Source organism: Ambystoma mexicanum, chromosome 3p (genome assembly GCF_040938575.1).
Source record: "Ambystoma mexicanum isolate Mex_15411 chromosome 3p, UKY_AmexF1_1, whole genome shotgun sequence".
NCBI classification, from domain to species: Eukaryota; Metazoa; Chordata; class Amphibia; order Caudata; family Ambystomatidae; genus Ambystoma; species Ambystoma mexicanum.
The window spans coordinates 698,633,334-698,653,648 of NC_090925.1; the positions used below are offsets into that span (position 1 = coordinate 698,633,334).

A 20,315-nucleotide genomic window follows, 5' to 3' on the forward strand; every position below is an offset into this window, starting at 1 on the left:
TGTCCCCGGATCACAGTACATAATTGCTGACGCCTTATCCCGACGTCCCGACTACGAAACTCATGAAGATCGGTCCTTCCCAAAGATGTTTCCCCATACAATTTTTGTAGCCCAAGCAATCAGTCTCCTTGAAGACATTCAGATGCAAACCCAGTCCTCTGAGATCTGGAAGGAATTTACAGGGAAGAATTGGTGGAATCTTAAAACAAGAGACGGGTACCTGTTTAAGGATAATGGCCTGGTCATTCCCACACAGAGACTACAACAGATTATTAACCTCTGTCACGATACCCTTCACTCAGGACATTGTGGTGTCACCAACACCCTCAGTCTCATACAAAGACAATTTTGGTGGCCTAAAATGAAAATTGACGTTCAACGGTACATTCAAGCCTGTGCAGTCTGCAATCAAAACAAGCATGATAACAAGAAACCGGCAGGTCTCCTACTTCAACCTACGCTACCGTCTAGGCCCTGGGAATTCATCGCTACAGACTTTATTGTGGAATTGCCACCATCCAGAGGTTACACGACTATCATGGTCACCATTGATTTATTCACCCAAACGGCTCATTTTACACCATTGTACAAATTGCCATCTTCCTCAGAACTAACTGGCATCTTCCTGGAACACATATTTTGACTTCATGGACTCCCTTCCAAGATCATATCAGACAGGGGACCTCAATACATCTCTCAATTCTGGAAACACTTATGCCGTATTCTAGGAATCACATGTGCCCTCTCTTCAGGTTATCATCCACAGACTAATGGAGCTACTGAACGTGTGAACCAGACCCTGGTGCAATACCTTTGTTGTTTTGCCACCAAGGTACAGGACGACTGGTCACTCTTAATACCTGTGGCTGAATTCGCCTACAACAATTCTGATCACTCGGCAGTCAAGACCAGCCCTTTTTTTTGCAGCCAAGGATTCCACCCTTCGGTTCTACCTTCCATTCTCCCACATCCCACACCAGTACCAACAGTCGACTCCTGGATTGAAACTCTCATCAACGTACACAAGGAAGCCAATGAACACTTAGAAAAGGCACAAACTCACACCAAGCGTTATGCGGAATCCAAAAGAACACCAGGACCTTCTTATGCAGTCTGTGATAAGGTCTGGCTGTCCTCGAAACTACTGCCTCGACATTTACGACCAAACAAACTGGCTCCCCGGCACTATGGCCCTTTTTTTTTATAAAGGGAATCATAAACCCAGTGACATTCCGGCTCAAATTGCCAGACTCCTGGAAGAAGATTCATCCAGTTTTTCACACTTCTTTATTAAAACCTTACGTCCAGTCCTCCCGGAAGTCCTTCAGACCCAACCCCGCTGGTTGTGGACAGCCAGCTGGAATATGAAGTATCCAGAATATGCGACTCCAGGTATAAACGGGGTCAACTTCAATACCTGGTTGAGTGGAAAGGATATCCTCCTAGTGAAAGGACATGGGAACCATTTTCAAATCTGAATACCCCTTGATTGCTCAGAAGATATCATCTCATACACCCGGGCAAACCTGGTGGGACAGGTTTTCGGAGGAGGCATGCTGTCATGATCCATAGAACGCATCTCTTTTGGACTTCCTGGTCTCTGTCACAACGGGGCTTGCACTCCTTGGTACTTCCAACATGGCCGTCTAACGTGGTACGCTCTCCACCAGCCTCCACGTCAGACGTAGCTCATTCTACAAAGAGGCCATGCCCCCGCAGCCCCGCGCATCTCAACGCTACCGTTTGCAGTGGCTAGACGTGTGCTCTGTAGTTCGCTGTAACTAATCTCTTGTTTCCTGGTTCCCGGACGCTCGATTTCCCCCTCTTCCCTTCCTCCCTCCTTACTCTGCCTTGATTCACGGATCTCGTGTACCGCCTCCGAGTACATTTCCCTCGTTTCCTGGACTTCCCGGAGACTCCGAGTACCCCTGGAGGCTGAACGCTGAACGCACTCTGGAACCAGAAGAGGCTTGCGCGGGCTTGTACAAAACCTGGTCCGTATGCAAGAAGGCTCCTTCCAAGAATTCCTGCAAGGATCGAACTCAGGTGAGAAAAGGGGAAATCCGTGACACTTTCGTGCACCCGGGATGTTTCTTCTCCTCGGTCCTTTGATTCTCGACTGTCTGTCTCTGTTTCTTCCATCGTCGGGGGCCGACCCTCCCTCCTTCCCTCCAACCAAATCTTCTATGCACATGCCAATGTCCTTTCGGTTTTCAGTTTTATCGTGTTCCCCTCCCATTCAAAAGTCAGTGAGAAGGGGTAACCCCAACGGTATCGTTCTGCCTTGTCTTTTAGGAATTTGGTGAGTGGGGGGCATTTTCTTCTCATGTTCAAGGTAAGAGAAGAGAGGTTTTGGTAGATGGATACACTTGCCCCTTCCATGAGGATCTGTGCACCATGCCTGACCTTTTCGAGAACTCGAGCTTTGTCTGCATAATTGTGGAATCTGGCCAGTATCGTTCTCGGGCCCCCAGCTGATCCGCCTGCGCGATGGATGCGATCGAGTTTTGACTCATCTACGGAGTCATCTTCGAAGAGTAGTTTAATCAGCGTGTGCAATGCTCTTTTTAAATCAAGCTCTGTTTCCCCCTCTCTTTCAGGAACACCAAAAACGCATATATTATTGCGTCACTCGCGGTTCTCGAGATCATCGACTTTCAGGCGAAACTCTTTCTCCCTCAGTTTGATTTCTGCAATCCTGACGTCCATTTGTGTTTCCAGTGCAGACAGGGAGGTCTGATTGTGTTCCACTTCCTCCAACCTCTCCTCCATTTTGTCAATCCTATGGGTTATTTTGTCTATCTTCCCACTGATATCAGCTCTCATGATCTTCATTCCAGATAATAGATCGGCAACGTCGGCCTTGGTGGCAGCAGCTTCTGGTCGAGAGAATGCCATCATCAGAATGATGGGAAGGGGGACGTTGTCTGTATGCTGTGGGGAGAATATATAGTGTACAAGCTTTTCTTTGATGTTCATGCGCACAGAGTTCAGAGTGCTTGGGAGGGTGGTATTATAAGAGACATGCAAAACCACTTCAGGACTTGATCAGTTGTCCTCCTTTTGCATGGGATGAGACGGGTTCACAACCCTACAGAGTGGGGGCCCTACTGTCAAGGATGGCACTCTGTCAAGAGTGGCACCGGGCACCCAGGTAGGTTTTGGGTGGCTTTGCTGATGTAAGGTGACAGATAAGCACACACAGCAGGAAGCTCAACAAGAAAGAAGAATAGGCTACAGTAGATGTGAACAAAAAGGGGCAGGGAATACAAAGATACAAACAAACTGGATTCCCTCTTGGGGTGTATGCAGAAATGGGAAAGAGTGTTCCACCGACCTTTGGAAACTCCAGCCTTCTGCACAGATTGCTATTACAGGGGCCCACTCTGTATGCTCATGGCTGGGAAAAACAGCAGTGGGTGTCTGTACCTGAACCCTAAGACACAAACAAGGTAACAGTAGTTCACAAGACTGAAGCCTGTACAGGTCCAGCAGGAACCAAACAATGACGCAAAGTACAACACTGAAAACGCGACAAGGGAAGGGGCAGAGGTTGCCTGCCGGAAACCAACAGTCAAGCTCTGTACAAAGGATTTACATAAGACACAAGTGAAGACAAGAACAGAAATATCCAGGGAAAAGGAAGTCAAAGAGAATAAGGTTAACAACAGAATACGGAAGAAAGGAAGGGCAGAAACCTAGTATCTAACTGTAGGGAATGGTGACTGGAAACTGTACACGGAATAGTGGAACAGTAACACAGGCCTGGAAAGACAAGAGAAAGCTAGCAGAAGGAAATGAATGAAACAGTATAACTGAAATGGATACCTAAGGGGAGGACAGAAGACTCAAGGAAGAGAAGGACAGAGATCAAGAACAGGGGGTTGCAAACAAGGAAGAGAGCAAGGGAACAGTAGCCAGGAAACAGGGGGGCTGCAAACAAGGAAGCAGGGCTGCAGTAACGGATGGCACAAGGTGCAGACAGACTGTTGTGGACTGCAGAGCACTGTAGTAGGCTGCAAGGCAGGGAGTCCAGAGGAGCAGGTCAGCAAGGAGCGAGCCCACAGGAGCAGGGCAGCGAGGCAGAGGACCAGGGCTGAAGGCAGAGGAGTGTAGCAGGCTGCAAGGCAGGGAGCCCAGAGGAGCAGGGCAGCAAGGAGCGCTGGAATCAGAAGCAGGATAATACGGCAACAGGAACAGCATACAAATTGTGGCTCAAGGCAAAAGGGGGCTGGGAGAACTCTTGATGCAAGAGACTGAGCTCCTGCAGGCAGCTGCTTAAATACAGCCCTGCCCTGTACTGAGGCAGGCTAATTGGCAGCACCTGGAGCAGCACACCTGAAGGTAATCTGCCTCCTCCCTCTATGGTCCTCAGAAGGTGGAAGCAGCACTGATCGCTAGGGCTTCTAGGGATTGTGGTTCCAATACTGATGAATGGGAATAGCCAGGAATTGATAACTGTAGCAAGGTGCATTATGGTACATGTAGTTAGCTGAATTAAATAAGAAAGTACCAAAGTCGTGCAAATGGAAATTAAGGACCAAAGTGTGAATAGGGGTTGTTCAAAGAGTATTATGAAGATAAATGAGTTCCAAATAGTCCATGATGGTTGCCAATGTGTGCGCCAGTGGCACAGGCATGACACCTACCATCTCTGGGATCGAGGGCGGTAAAGGAGATCAGTACTCTTCCTTTGGTCACTGCGGCTGAGGAGAGGGACAATAGGTCTTTGTGAGGATTTATTATGCCTCAGTGGGCGTATGCAAGTTCTGGGTAGTGGGTGAGATTGATTAGAGCCACTGAAGGCCTTCAGGAGCCATGAGAGGGATAGTCTGTGGTCTGTGTTGTCTTTGTGTGAGAGCGCCCGCACTCTGGGGTTGGGACGTAATCCTTCTCTTAGTGGTTCTGTGGAGCTGTATCTAGTGATGTCCCAATTGTCAGATAGCTATGTACATTCTCTGGGCGTTCCTGTGTTCTCTTTTTTCCTCGTTGTCTACCACGCAGGGTTCCTGAGGTGGTTTGGGGATGTCTCCATGACATGGTGTGGTGCTGGACTCCTGCGCACTGCCCTTATTTCTCGTTGCTTGTGGTGTGTGCAGGGTTGATCTCAGTACCTCACTTAAGAAGCTATGTCTACCCGTGGGACCTTGTCTCCAATGAGTTGAGGGTGGATGCTTTCAGACTGATTCCAGGATTGGGTTGCTGGGAAGATACATTTATCGAGCTTGTAATGTATTCGCCAAGACTGGGAGACTTCAGTACTTTGTCCGGGTTTCTCGTTAAGGTAAGTGCAGTTGGGAGGGAAGGGGGCGTCACCTCACGTTGTTTAGGAAGGGTCTCTCTTTCACCTGCGTACAAGGCTGTCTAGGGGGAGGGTCACAGTAGGTATGAGTCTTTGTTCCTCAGCCTGGACGGTGTGGTATCAGCTTCGGACGGAGAGCCGATGTGATGTCGTTAGACCACAATGATTGAGGTTCCTCGTTCTTTATTGCCTCTTTTCCCCTCTCTCGTGTGGCTGAGCGGAGGTCTGCGCGTACACGGGACAGTGTGTTCTGTGGGGGTATCAGACTTGCTCATTTCCAGCCAGCCAAAGTTTATATGATTTTATGGTGCGCCCAGGGGTGTGTTGCTGGCTCTGTCTTCCTTTGTCTTGCGCACATGTAGTGCATATTGTAGAGTGTTCTGTGCTGGGTTATACGTAGGAATAGCTAGGGGCTCCCCTTTATTGTTCCGGCTGGCCTTATGTATCCCCAAGGCATATGTGTCAGGCAGGTCTGTAGCCTTAACTATTTTAGTGGCTCCAGAGTGGCGCAGGGAGTTCTGTTAACTTGTGGGTGTGGGTGGTGATCACTCACCGTGCCTTCAGTTGCTGTGCAGCGGTGACCAAGGGGTTCCACGGAGCTCTCGGTCGCAGAGCCTAGGCTCTCATAATTCCCCCTTCTCTCCGCTCGCCAAAATCTCCTCTGTCGATTATCTCTTCATTCGAGGATTATGCAGGGTGGCTTGTGTGACTGACACTTATGCAGTGTTGTGAAATAGTTCCTCAGCTTGGCAGATGCCGTCACTTGCACACAGTGATTTCAACAGAAATTCTTCACTGATTTTCGCCGGGTTTTCTTCTGCTGTGGGGGCACTCATACAGCCGTGGCTCACTTTCCGTCCACAGCGGGAGTCCAGAAGTGGGGGCTCAGACCGCTTCACGGACCATGGAGGCAGAGCTCACACGGAGAGAGTGATCATCCGTGCGCTCCCTGGTGGCCAGAAAATATAATGTTTTAAAAGTCAATTCATTTGACCAATCTCACACCTCATAATGTCTTCCACTCTGACTCTTATGTTGAATGCCTTGGTAGCTATCGCTCCCCTTACTGAGCAAGCTCCATATTTTACGTCAAAGCCTGCCTGTTTCATCACCCATCTAAGCCACCTTACCTATGGTAGCCGGTGTTATGGCCTTAAAAGGTTTACAAATTGCTATTAGTAACTGTGATACTCCTGGAGGCCTCACTTCCCGTCATGTCCTCATATGCTGATAAGCACCTGACCAGACATAATTTTGGTTGTCCCGGAAAAGATTCATAAAATATGGATCTCAAACCTGTCTTAGTCCTTCTCGCTATGAGGAAGGTCACTCCGTTCGGTGACCCACTCTTCCTGTTGATCTCCAGTGCTCTAATGTCTGATGACCTTTTACAAGCCAATAGACATAGTAGCATGGCTAGCTTGCCTGAAATGGCCTTCCTGGATAGTTCCTGGTTGTCTGGCCGTGATAGAAATAATTTCAAAACTGCGTCCACATCCCACAATAGCGTATATTTTTCACTAGGGGGTCTAGTCATCTTTACTCCCCTTGCTAGTCTAAAAATAAGCCGGTGCTCCTCTATCGCGATGCCTTTGATCCTGTGATGCCCTGCCGATATCGCTGACCTGGTTGTATTGATTGTTCTATATGCCTTCCCTTGGGCTGCCATCTGTGCTAAGAAATTGGCTATATGTACTACATCTGTTCCATCAGGATGAATACCCCTCTCCAAACACCAGCTACTTAATCTAGCCCATGCAGACTTGTAAGCTCTGTGTGTTCCTGGGGACCAGGATTAGTTAAAGATGATTTCAGCATCATTCGATAGTCCTGGCCTAACCCAAGATATCCTGAAATCGCCCAAGCGATTGGATTGAGTCTACCTGACCTCCTTAGCAGATGGTTGAGGTCCCTGGGGCCTCGTACAATGAACTTGTACCTGGGTAGAGCTACCGAGTTGTGGTGTGATAATTCCAACAGACTGGGGAACCCAACCTGGCCCCTCCAGTCTGGCGTAACTACAACCAGAGATGCTTTCTGCCGCCTCACCTGGGCCAGCGTCCTCGCTATCATGGAGAAAGGAGGAAACGCGTAGTTTGTCAGTTGATATGGAGAGAAATCTCCTGGTCCGACCACATGACCCCTGTCGACAGGTTCCTGCATCAGGCTCCCCAGCCCCATCTGCTGGCGTCTGATTCGATGATCAGGTCCGGGGATGAACCAAATATGGCCCTCCTGTTGCATGCATCCATGTGGTGTAGTCACCATTCAAATTGTTCCCTCACTTCTTGGGAGATGATAATGTTTGTTTCGTATAATTCGCCCTTCCTGAGGCATCTGATCTTTAATCTCTGGAGTGCCCTGTAATGTAGGGGTCTTGGGAATATCGCTTGGATCAATGACGCTAGTCAACCAACTAACCTTGCAATGCCCCTTAGTGACATTTCCCTTCTTGCCAGGGTGTGTCTTAACTGTTTTTTGATATCGTTCACCTTGGTAATGGGTAGACTGAGGGATCCCTGAATAGAGTCCACTATGAACCCCAGAAATTCCATTGACTGTTCCGGCACTATCTTGGATTTCTCCCAATTTATTAGAAAACCCAGGTCCTCTAATCATTTTATCGTCATCTGCACCTGTGCTTGAAGTGTCTCTCTCTCCTGACACATCAGACATATATCGTCTACGTATATTATAAGTCTTATTCCCTGACTCCTGAGGTGCGTCACCACTGGCTTCATTATCTTGGTGAAGCACCATGGTGCGGATGCAAGGCATCGAAATTTCCATGTTGACTCGCCCCATATGAATCTTAGGAATCTGCAATGTTCCTTTGCTGTGGGTATAGTTAGATATGCGTCCTTAAGATCTATTCTGGCAAGCCAATCTCCTTGAATTAATGTATGTCTTAACAGGTGTATCCCTTCCATTTTGAAGTGTCTGTACACTACGAATTTGTTTAAACCCTTCAAATTTATAATTGGTTTTACCTTGTGTTTCCCTTTCACAAGGAACATGTTGCTTATGTAACCTCTTGAGGAATCTGTTACCTGTTTTATGGCATGTTTGCTTTCTAGCACTCTCAGTTCTTCCTATAGTAATAATGTGTCTTCTTTATTTAGTTCTAAACCCCTTGGAGGATTCCTCTGTTGAGGTAGAGGTAGCTCGAGAAAATCTATGTGAAAGCCTTGTACAGTTTCTATTATCCAAGTATCCTCCGACATAGTGTGCCAATTTTTTTATAAAATCTGCTATTCCCCCCAATACCGCTGGGGTAATTAATCGTGGGCTGTTCACTCTAACCTGAGGTGTCTTGTTGACGCTCTCCATGCCACCAGCTTCTTCTCCTTCCTCAGCCCCTTGATGGGAAGAAAGGAGTCTGCCTTCGATCCCCTTGGTCTCGCCACTGCGTTCTGTCATTGTAGGATCTATTAAAAGGGATCCGGCCAGCTGAGCAAAACCTGCCTCTGCTGGCCCTCTAGAAAATCTGCCTTCCGAACACTCTCTTGAGTGATGCCTGCGCTTTATCCAGCACTGCATAGGAGTTTGCGAACTTTGTTAGCTCCTTAAGAAAGGAATCTCTGAAGAGCTTCCCCTTCGCGGTCAATGCTGACTCCGATGATGCTAGTTCACTTAACTTCGGATCTATCTTCACTAGAAGAGATCTTCTCCTCTGTGTAGTAATCGCGTGGTTTACGTTTCCTAACATACATATTGCCCTCTGGGCCCACCCGATCAGAATCGTCGGTTCCACTGGTTTTCCCTTTTCTCTGGCTTCTTCGCCAATATGCAGTATCTTTGTGAGGGGCCCTGTCATGTCCAGCATCTTGTCCTGTCATGATCGCCAGGACCTATCTAGTCCTTTCTTCACATCCTTGGTATACTTGCTCATGAACGTGATCATTTTCTCATCGATCTCGGGTGTCTCCGCTGCACCCTCGGGGAGGTGAGGTCTCAGGCATTCTGCTCTCATCTTACTCCTAGCCTCTTTAGCTAGGGGCGCCCTCAGGCGCTTTCTCATGTAGGCCGCTATTTTCTTTGGCGACACCCATTCGGAAGAACGTGGGTGGATCAGTGCTTCTGGGTCAAAATCGCCCCTTGCACTGTCCTCCTCTGTCTCCTCCTCCTTTTTCTTTGGTGCTTTATGGCCTACTTCTTCTGAGGAAGATATTGTCATGCCCTCTCACACAACCCATCTCTCACTTCCCCCCTCACACCTGTCTCCCTCATCAGGCGCTTCTCGCCGTCGTATTCTCCATTCACATCAGCGGGGGAAGCATGGCAGGTGGAATACCATGTTGGGCGGACCCGCCTCTTTTCGCCCTTTTCCGTGTTGGCGGTTGCCATGGCGCCTCCTGCACAGCCGGCGACGCCAGGATACCAGGAGGTACCGGCAGCCCCAATCGCTGGCCGTGTGGCGCTCCACGTAACGTGCACGAGCGGTCACGTGATGCGTCACGTGAGACCGCTCGCCGCTTCAAAAGAAGCCGGCAAACAAGACTCTTTGCTTCACAGCTACTTCTACGGAGGACTGCCAGGCGTTACCTTTTGCTTCTTGTTTCTCTCCTTGCCTCGACCTTGGAACGCTTCACTTGGACCTGCTCTTGGATTACCCTTGGACTCTGGCGTGCTCTCTGATTTCCTGGACATCTGACACCTATTTGTACTCTGGACTTGCTTTTTGGATTGCCCTTCTGTTTTTGCAACCCTCGGATTGCTTCAAGTTTTGCCACGGATCCAATCTTGCTCCACCAGGTGCTTTCAGGAGTTCCAACTACATCATCTCAGCCTGCTGTGGGTTCCCCTGCTGTCTGCATAGGTTTCTTACCTATACTCCACCCCTTTTAGGTAAGCTGGTGTCACTGCATCTTGTTTGCTTCTTCTGCCAATTGCCAATTGCCTTTTGGGTGTTTCCTTGATTATAACCCTTTGCCTTACAGCACTCAGGGGTCCGTCCTTCCGGCGTTCCCGGTACCAGGCTGACGAAGACACTCCCACCTGTGGCCTCAAAGATTGCTAGGGCAGTATTTTACATTCTGCTCGAGCGGTACTTGGGGATGGAGGCATTACATAACTGCACGACCATCAAGTCGGACCCATCAAGTTAGAACAGACTGTGAAGCCTTATGGTCGTCCAGTTATGGATGTTTCAGCCGGGGACCCTGTGGCTGCCTTAATGCAAGCAGTGACATCGCTTAGGACAGATATGGCAGCTGCTACCACTGCCCTCTGCACTGACCTGGCCACTGCCACCACTGCTCCGGTGTTACAACACCCTGACCCTGAACTCCCGTTTGTCCTCGCGGCAGACGCATCCTCCTATGCACTAGGCGCTGTACTGTCCCAACCATGGTCCTGCCACTGGTCGTTTGCATCCGGTTGCATTTCACTCTCGTAAGTTCACGGCAAGCGAATTGCACTACACAGTCACAGAAAAAGAACTATTGGCCATTAAGGACGCTCTACAGACCTGGAGACACCACTTCCTGGGCGCAAAACACCAGACGGTGGTGTTCTCCGATCATAAGAATCTCCAAGACCTTGCCTCTCTGAAATGTACAAACAGCCGACAAGTACGTTGGCATCTCTTCTTTGCCGCGTTCGACTTTGTGGTCAAACATAGACCTGGTGTTGGGCATGGGAAAGCAGACTCTCTGTCTCGTTCCCCTGGGGGGAGGTTCTCCCATCCTTCCCTGAAACCTTGTTGAGTGAGACTCATGTAGTTTGTGTCTGCACATCGTCACCTTCGTTACAGTCCACCATACGGCAGTGGGTCTCCCGCTATCCACAATCACTAACAGAATGGGATCCGGTTATGCAGGATGGGCTGCCCTTTGTACACGGGAAACTCTTTCTTCCCACAAGTGAAACCAGGAACCTGGCGTTGGAGTGGTCTCATGATGCTGCCATTAATGGTCACCCCAGGCAGCATCGTACTCTGGAACTACTCAAACGCTGTTGTTGGTGGCCGACTATGAAACGCGACGTACAGAACTACGTCAATACCTGCTCAGTCTGTGCCCAGGGCAAGTCACGCAGGGGCCGACCTTTGGGTCTTCTTCTTCCTCTCCCGGTTCCTCCACGACCCTGGCACACGGTCTCAATGGACCTGATTACCGACCTGCCACGTACACAGGGTTTCGATACTATTTGGGTCGTTGTCGACTCCTATACCAAACTGGCCCGTTTCATACCATGCAAGGGGGTACTCTCAGCCCCGGTCTTAGCCAAGCATTTCTTTAGGTCTGTATTCTGTCTCTTTGGCCTGCCCCAGGTTTTGGTGTCCGATCGAGGCACACAGTTCACCTCCCGTTTCTGGCGGGCCCTCACCTCTCTGTTGGGTATTGATGCTCATTATTCCTCTGCTTACCATCCAGAGAGCGACGGGCAAACCGAGAGGGTCAATCAGACATTGGAGCAGTATCTACGCTGCCTAACGTTACAGTATCAGGACACTTGGCTTAACCTCTTGCATCTCGCCGAGTTTGCTTATAACAATACACTGCACTCTGCTACTGGGTTCTCACCTTTCTTTGCCCTCTATGGCCAACACCCTTGTACTCTTCCCATTCCGGACTTCTCCTCTTCTGATACCCCCGTCGCTTCGGCCTGCGCTCGGGATTTGGTCTCAGTCCATGCCCAAACATTGGACCACCTGCGTGAGGCCCAAACCTCCATGAAAACCGCTGCTGACAGGAGGAGGGCGGATGCGCCTGCATACAAGGTGGGGGACCGGGTTTGGCTCTCTACCTGCCATTTGCACATCCCTGGCTGTCGCAAACTTCTCCCTCGCTTTGTGGGCCCATATGAGGTGGTCAAAGTCCTGAACCCGGTGGCTATGCGCCTGGTGGAGGCCCCCGCCTGGCGGATCCACCCGGTATTTCACGTCTCCCTGCTTAAGCCATGCCCTGGCCCTACCCGGTTGGCTGCCCCTCCTGCCCCGGTCTCTGTCTCATCCCCCGATGTATTTGAGGTGCGGGCTATTCTGGGTTCCCGTATACACTGGGGCGGGTTGCAATATCTAGTAGACTGGCTGGGGTACGGCCCTGAGGACCGCTCCTGGATTGCTTCCCGGGATGTTCACGCTCCTCGCCTGGTGGCCCGGTTTCATCGGGAGCATCCATCCAGCCCACGCGGTCGTGGGCCTTTGAGGGGGGGCTCTGTCACGCCCTCTCACACAACTCATCTCTCACTTCCCTCCTCACACCTGTCTCCCTCATCAGGCGCTTCTCGCCGTCGTATTCTCCATTCACATCAGCGGGGGAAGCACGGCAGGCGGAATACCATGTTGGGCGGACCCGCCTCTTTTCGCCCTTTTCCGCGTTGGCGGTTGCCATGGCGCCTCCTGCACAGCCGGCGACGCCAGGATACCAGGAGGTACCGGCAGCCCCAATCGCTGGCCGCGTTGCGCTCCACGTAACGTGCGCGAGCGGTCACGTGATGCGTCACGTGAGACCGCCCGCTGCTTCAAAAGAAGCCGGCAAACAAGACTCTTTGCTTCGCAGCTACTTCTACGGAGGACTGCCAGGCGTTACCTTTTGCTTCTTGTTTCTCTCCTTGCCTCGACCTTGGAACGCTTCACTTGGACCTGCTCTTGGATTACCCTTGGACTCTGGCGTGCTCTCTGATTTCCCGGACATCTGACACCTATTTGTACTTTGGACTTGCTTTTTGGATTGCCCTTCTGTTTTTGCAACCCTCGGATTGCTTCAAGTTTTGCCACGGATCCGGTCTTGCTCCACCAGGTGCTTTCAGGAGTGCCAACTACATCATCTCAGCCGGCTGTGGGTTCCCCTGCTGTCTGCATAGGTTTCTTACCTATACTCCTCCCCTTTTAGGTAAGCTGGTGTCACTGCATCTTGTTTGCTTCTTCTGCCAATTTCCAATTGCCTTTTGGGTGTTTCCTTGATTATAACCCTTTGCCTTTCAGCACTCAGGGGTCCTTCCGGCGTTCCCGGTACCAGGCTGACGACGACACTCCCACCTGTGGCCTCAAAGATTGCTAGGGCAGTATTTTACATTCTGCTCGAGCGGTACAAGGGGACGGAGGCATTACATAACTGCACGACCATCAAGTCGGACCCATCAAGTTAGAACAGATATAGACTATACCTCCTCCTCTGAATACTCATCCTCCCAATCCTCATCTCCTTCATCAGAAGAGTCTGAGGATTTATCTTGCCACCTGCTAGGCCTCGCCTTGCATCTCACTCTTCTTCTCTTACCACCCTTCATCCTCTGTGGTGTGCCCGGGGGGGGTGGCCTTCTTCTGCCCTGCGGGTTGCCTTTCTGCCCCCTTTCATTTTCCCCTGTGCTTTTAGCCCTCTAATCTCCTCAAGGCTCTGTGAGAATGTGTTTTATGTCATATTTTGTAGATGTATTTTCATAATGATGAGATTTAGCTGATGAACAAAATAATAAAAAATTAACTTTAACAAACACACTGCCCTTTGTTTAGAATGCATATCCTTTAAATAGGGCTAAGTGGTCTCTTAGAGATTGAAATATAAATATATAATGTAATGATCACCTGGCTTGTTTAAGACAAACGCTCCCCCTTCCTTGACCGTAGTGCCCTCTGTGGTTCCCTTCTGAGGTTGGGGTCGCCAGAGCACCAGCCCCTTTGCAACCGCAACTTCAAAACACTCAGAAACAGATGCGGATATGCTCCACCAATTTCCTAAGTTGTGCGCGCGCGTACGTGCAAGTTTGCCTTTCTACACACAAATGTTACATCAACACACATTCAGAATAAGAATAAGGAAAGGGGCACTTTACTCTATGCCGAGCAGTAAAGAAAGTGGAAGTGAAGAAGAGGGACAGTGTAGTTATGGACAAGGACTATGCTGATTTCTTGAATTTATCACATGGTCAGTTTGAGGACCAATAAGAACAGAACTACCAAAGACTTTAAGACAATAGTTACTGTAGTTTTATCGAGTTTTGTTATCATGTTTTATTGGTTTGTACATTTGCTGCTGAAGTAGTAAAATGGAAAGAGAAGCATAATCTCAGCCTCCGGTCTTGACATAGAATAACTATAAATTATGAGCTTTGTGAAACAGAGGGCTTCATCACGAGTTGGGCGGTAATGCCGGCGCTAATAGCGCTGGGGTTATTAGCCCTACCGCCAAACCCACCGGCGCTATTATCGCCGGATCACAGGTTTGGCGGAACGGGTATTGCCCATTCCCCATTGAGCCCATTCGGGAATTCCCCATTCCCCATTGGGCTCAATAGGGAAATTTTGCGCTTTTACCGCCGGCGGATTTCCCGCCAGTGGTAAACGTGCCGAAAATCGGCAAAATCTCAGCGGATTTTCCCCCAGCTCAGAGCTGGGGGAAATCAGCCGAAGCCGTGATTTAGCGGACCCTTAAATCCAGCGGTAACAGTGCTACCGCCGGATTTAAGGGCTACCCCCAAACTCTTGATGAGGCCCAGAGTGTAATACAGTACCTCTATTCTTCTGGTCTTATTAGGCTAATCTAAATGTGACATTACCTAGACAGTGGGTGTTGTACAATTTTGAGGCTATTTGTATAATATAGACACGTTTCCGATTGCTACAGGCTGTAGGCTAGCCGCGGTGCACCATTCCAAGCAGCACCTACATTCAATACTGGTTAATCCATGCGCAGTATATGTTGAATTTAGCCTGAAACTTGGTCCCTTTTCGAAAGCTTAGTTTACAACTATATCTGTTAGTTTGATATGCAAAAAAGATAGTATCATTTTTATAGATATTCAAACTTTCTTAACACAATGCATAACAACAAACTGGAAGTTTGAGTTAAAGGATCTCCGATACAACTGTTTAGCAAAGGGTGTGCTGCTTGGCACATAATTTAATCTCACTGGGCATTGCCTGCAACCAACAGGGTGGCCTAAAAGGAACCTGTGCCCAAAGTGCTACTTCGTGTGTTTACTCCAATGCAATCGTTTGGACCGATAAGTAGCGTGGGCAAACAGTGGAGAGATACGGGCAGAAGAAGAGAACAGAAAAATGTAGAGGGAGAGACTTGTCTGGAGCGCCGTGTGCACAACATAAAAGAAGGACAACAAATACGAGGTCATCAGAGCCCATGGAAACGTATAAAGTAACTGACAAATCGTTAAGGGTGCTGCGAGTAAGAGGGATCGCCATTTTAGAAGGTGAATGTTGAGTATTATCATTTGCAAGAAACTCTGAAAGCAACGGGAGAGATTGCCCCTTAAAACTGTTAACTCACATGATTCATACAGCTATTTCAAAAAATGATGGCTGCTCAACAAATATAAATATTTTATTCGTATGCATGTTCTGTCCTTAAATAATAGCAAAGTAACACAGATTATTTGTAATTGATCCTTAATATTTTAATGTTTACGATTGTATTCATTTAACCAGTCGATTTTCTACGTAATTACAAATTGACATCTACTCTTCCGAACAACCCGTGCGGCTTTGCAGCCGGTCCGTTATTGGTGTCGATGGCGTTGACCTTTGGCCCCTCAGAGTCCAGCGTGCCGCCATATTGGCTGTTGTCTGTGCTGGTTCGAGAATTGGGATCGGTAGAGATACCACCATGACCCGGAGGAGGAGCAAGCAGGGGGGAGCCGCGGGTGGGCGCCGGGGTTCGGAGCGAAGCACTGAGGTTACGAGCAGGGTGGGCGTGATGGACGGAGAGCCCGGGAGCCGGCTGCAGGAGGCGGAGACTGGCGAAGAGCAGGTGAGGGGTGGAGGGGGGCGTGAGGAGGGCAGAAGTAGGTGTGAATGAGCAGGGTGCAGGACCAGGATAAGGTGCAGATAGCTGGAAGAGATCAGAGCTGCAGATGTGTCCTAGGATGAGGAGGGGAAGGCAAAACGGGTAGGTGTCTTGATGAAAGTGTCCAGGACATGGGCTTGGTATCGGTGAGAAGGGACTTTAGCAAGTTAGTCTTTGACAGGAATGAACAGTGCAGTGATGGTGAATGTGTAGGAGAACAGGTAGTAATGAGTTCGCACTACAAACGTTCCATTTAACTGTCCTCTGCGGCAGTCTCATAGGGGTCTGCTCTTTCGCCTTTCTGCTAGTTGTGTCTGTTAAGCAGCAGGGTTGATTTAAGCTGGAGGCCTGTGCTGTCTGCATGCTGTTTCACTACGATCGTGGGTTTATTTCAAAGAATCTATGACATTGCCTTCGGTTCCTTGTTAGTTACCTGGATGCTAGACTGGCTGATTAGAAATTACAAGAATTAACTTATGTTTTTCTATTAAGTGCATTTAGTTGAAGAAAATCAACCCTTTACACTAAGCATGTTTAAAATCCACATTATACAAACCGAGCATTTTATAGCGCATACAAATCATACAATTACAATATTATAACTCCTCTTAAAATAAATCAACCATCCAAATGAATTTCATCATTAGCCATTAGTAAAGGTGAGGAAGGAAAAATATGATCACGTTCTCTAATTATTTAAAGGGAAGGTGCGTCTAACATAACTTTTGCTCGCAGCATATATGGTAAGCAGCAGAGGTTACTACCAATGATTCCGCTCTGTATACCATACTCTACAACTGTTCAGATTGGTATGTATGAAATTGGGAGTAACCTCTCTCGTAGTTAAATCTGACGACCTTACATTGCGTAGGTACATGGTGGGATGTTTCCACTTGTAATTTACATAGATGCTCCTCCCAAGGACCTGTACTCTCTTAAACTGGTAAATATCAAAGTGTAAGTATAGTATAAAACGTATTAATGCAGGAGTGCGCAGTTTTGTTAGAGAGCAGGGATTTCTCTAAACCTACCCTGCTGTGTAGAAGATGTCATACTTTCTCATTTTTGTCAAGTGGGTAAGAGACTGTACACAATCATAATCCTTTGATTTTGCTCTTAAGTTATACAAAAAGAGAGCCGACTCCAACGAGCAAGGCAAGTCAAACAGAAGCTTTCAACCAAGTGCTAGGCGAGCACTGCATACCAAGTGCTAGGTGAGCACTGCATACTGTGACCAAGTGTCAAAGTCAAGAGCTAGTCACGGGCAACCCTAGCCGTATACATTTGAACCCACAGCTTAGATACTGATATTTTCCAAAGAGGCATTAATGACTGTAGCCCCAGTTCGAGTCTAATAACCTCCACTGGTACTGCCCCAAGGAGTCCAAATAATGAGCGCAAGATTTTGCCCGCTAGCTTGTGGAGCCACGTATGACTTCTCTGGGAGTACGTCGAGAGCATACAGAATGCCAGGGATAATATAGGTCTTGGAGGCGTTAACCTTGGCCCCGATGGAACGCCCACCTGTTATCAATGACTCTTTAAATGGCAAGCTATTTCAACCACTCTTTTGAAGGTATAACGTCAGTAAGGTAAGAAAAAGAAGGGGTAACCTTAATTAGTATGCCCAAATACTTCTATTCCGTTATTTGCTCCATATACCTCCCAGTTTCCTTTTGAGGCTCCACAATAAGCCCTTTTAAATGCTCATAATTTTGGTTGAGTTGACACACAGTCCATTTTTGTCAACATACGATTTTAACTAATTGAACGAATGCTGTAGTCCTATGACTGTGTCGTCTGCAAACGTTGGGCATAGAATGTTCACTCCCAAAATGAGGCGGTACATTGTGTGCAGTCGCTGGAGCAAGGTCTGGAGTCCAATATTTGTGGAGATGGACCTAGGCATTGTACCTTCCTGTGACAACCTTACCATAACCCTTTTTTTATGTATACATTTATAGGGTGACGAAAGCCCGCAGGCATTGGGGCACCAAAACAAAAACGCAAGACAATAAAAATATGGACAAGCCGAATTTAGAGCAGTGAATGGAAGATCGGAAATCTCAGTGTTAGTCAGGTTTTCAGTTGTCTGCGGAAAGACTGGTGTTCCTTCAATAGTATCCGCTCTAATGGAAGGGAGTTCCATATCTTTGTAGCCAGAACAGGGAATTATCTTTTTGGGCCATTGGCAAGCCTGAAATTTGTTTTTTTTTAACCAATGCTAATGCAGAAGACAGTAGCTTTCTTGGGGGCTTGTAGGGATGACCACGTTTATAATGTAGATTGTGGAGAGGTGCTGTATAAAGATATATGGACAAGTATTGCTGCCTTAAAATGTAGACCAACAGTAATAGGGGGCCAGTGTAAGCCCTGCTGATTATGGGTTATGTGCTCTCTCCTGGACTTCCCCTTAACAATGTGAAGTGTCATTCTGTATAGCTTGCAAAGTTGTAAGCTTTCTTTGCGAGCCCCAATCAGGAGGGCGTTACCATAGTCTAATCTAGACAGAATGAATTACATTCTGTTTTTTAAAAAAAAAAGCAGATTCCTCAGAAGGCTTAGATGGTAGCAGCAGCTTTTTACCATCTAGTTTACATGGGTTTCACAGCTGTGGAGGGAATCGAAAGCCTAAGGTTTTAGCTCTTGGAAACTGGGATACAACAGTCATGGATGGAGAAAGACTGGTATCTGGGGTTCAGTTTAATTCTGGCACAAGCGGAGCAGGCATGCAGGTTCTTTTTTCTTTTTACCTGAATGCTTCTGACTAAATGCCTTTTTGTTCACGAGGCCAATAGGTGTCCATCATCATCTTCAGGTCCCTTTTACTTGCCTTCATTAGTTTACCACAGGTCAACCCACTATGTGTACGTGTAATATTTAAATTATTTATGTTTGCTGTGGGCACACAGTAGACGATTTCCCTGAATGTTCACCATAGGATTACAACACAGTTTTTCTCGAACTTTCAGAGGGGTGGGGGGATGCCTGGGGGCTCCTGTGAGGTGTCTTGGGGAGGGGGTGGGGTGGTGGGGTTTATGTTGTTCTCATTTGCCATGGATAGTAGAGACTTTACACTGGTTTCCAGCTCACCCTGATAACTCGTAGAGTTTATTTTGTGATCATATTGCCTACCTGAGTTAGAATTTTCTTCAGTATTGTCTCTTTCTGCGCAATCGAGGAGCATAGTCCAAATACAGCATTGATTGTGGCAGCAATTGAACAGAGGCTGGGGTCGAAGGCAGAAGCCTCTTCAACTGAATAGAGGCCGATGACAAGCTTAGTAAATTGAGCTGGCTTCTGATCTTACAGACCAGTTAGAATGAAGCCCTTCAATACCGTCATTGGCAGAGAGATTAGTACAGTGAATAGAGTCCACTAAAAGTTCCTGTGACAGGCCAGCTACAGGGCTAATATGCTTGTCGTTGGGTATTTGCAAATTCATGCATACATTTAAATGGGAATGATTGGATCAAAACCCACAGGAATCATAGACAAACTGGCCATGCCTGATGTCTTCTCAGGCAGTTGGTCATTAGCCACAGAGGGCTGCACAGCCGGGCGGGGGCGTAATGGCCTGTGTTTTTTCCTTTCCCAGAAGTGCCTATGTCAGAGGTGCTATTTTACTTTTCGGCTTTTTTGAAATACCCCCCCAGTTTAGGTTGCCCCACTTTAGACACTATTCACGAGCAGGAGTGATTTCTTAAGACATAGCTACGTGGGAGTGGCGGCTTCACCACTTTCTAGTAGGGCGAACCATTTCGTTTGTCCTCGAGTTCAATAATACGAGGCAGGGCCTGCGCACTGCACCGCTCTCAAGCTGTGTGCAGGCAAAGGTGACCTGCGTCCCTCCTCAAGTGCCTCGTTCTTAACAAAAAAGTGGTTATAAAAAGAGCTGTGCTTCTTGTTTTGAGAGAAGGACGTTGTTAGTCAGCAGTCAAAATCTGTTAGCAGTAATCTTAAAATATATTGTTCACAGCAAGGTAAATGACAAACGTTGGCAGGCATGTTAATGTTAAAGGATATTTGTACCACGCACTATTGCCACAGGAGTGGTCCCCTGGCGCCTAGGGAAAAGGGGGGGGGGGGGGAAGTGAGTTGGTGGGAATGAGCTGTAGAAGTGCAAGATGGCAGTCATGTGCTGTTGGCAGCCTCAGCCCGGTGGGTCCGTTGACTGGGCTTGGGGTGTTTTACAGTCGGTAGTCATTGTGTGCTGTTGTGCAAGTCTATGTGCAGTTTGTTTTGTTGTTGCAGTATAGTGAAGTTTG

The 20,315-nt window shown here is 48.2% G+C and overlaps 1 protein-coding gene across 1 annotated transcript in view; it reads left to right on the forward strand.

Moving 5' to 3' along the window:
• Nucleotides 1-15,806: 15,806 nt before the first annotated feature.
• Nucleotides 15,807-20,315, forward strand: part of FAM193B (family with sequence similarity 193 member B) — a 734,659-nt gene continuing 730,150 nt past the window's right edge. Inside the window, exon 1 of the mRNA XM_069651510.1 lies at nucleotides 15,807-16,011. Coding sequence (XP_069507611.1) covers nucleotides 15,868-16,011 — 144 coding nt within the window. The 5' untranslated portion in view covers nucleotides 15,807-15,867. The remainder of the gene's footprint in view (nucleotides 16,012-20,315) is intronic.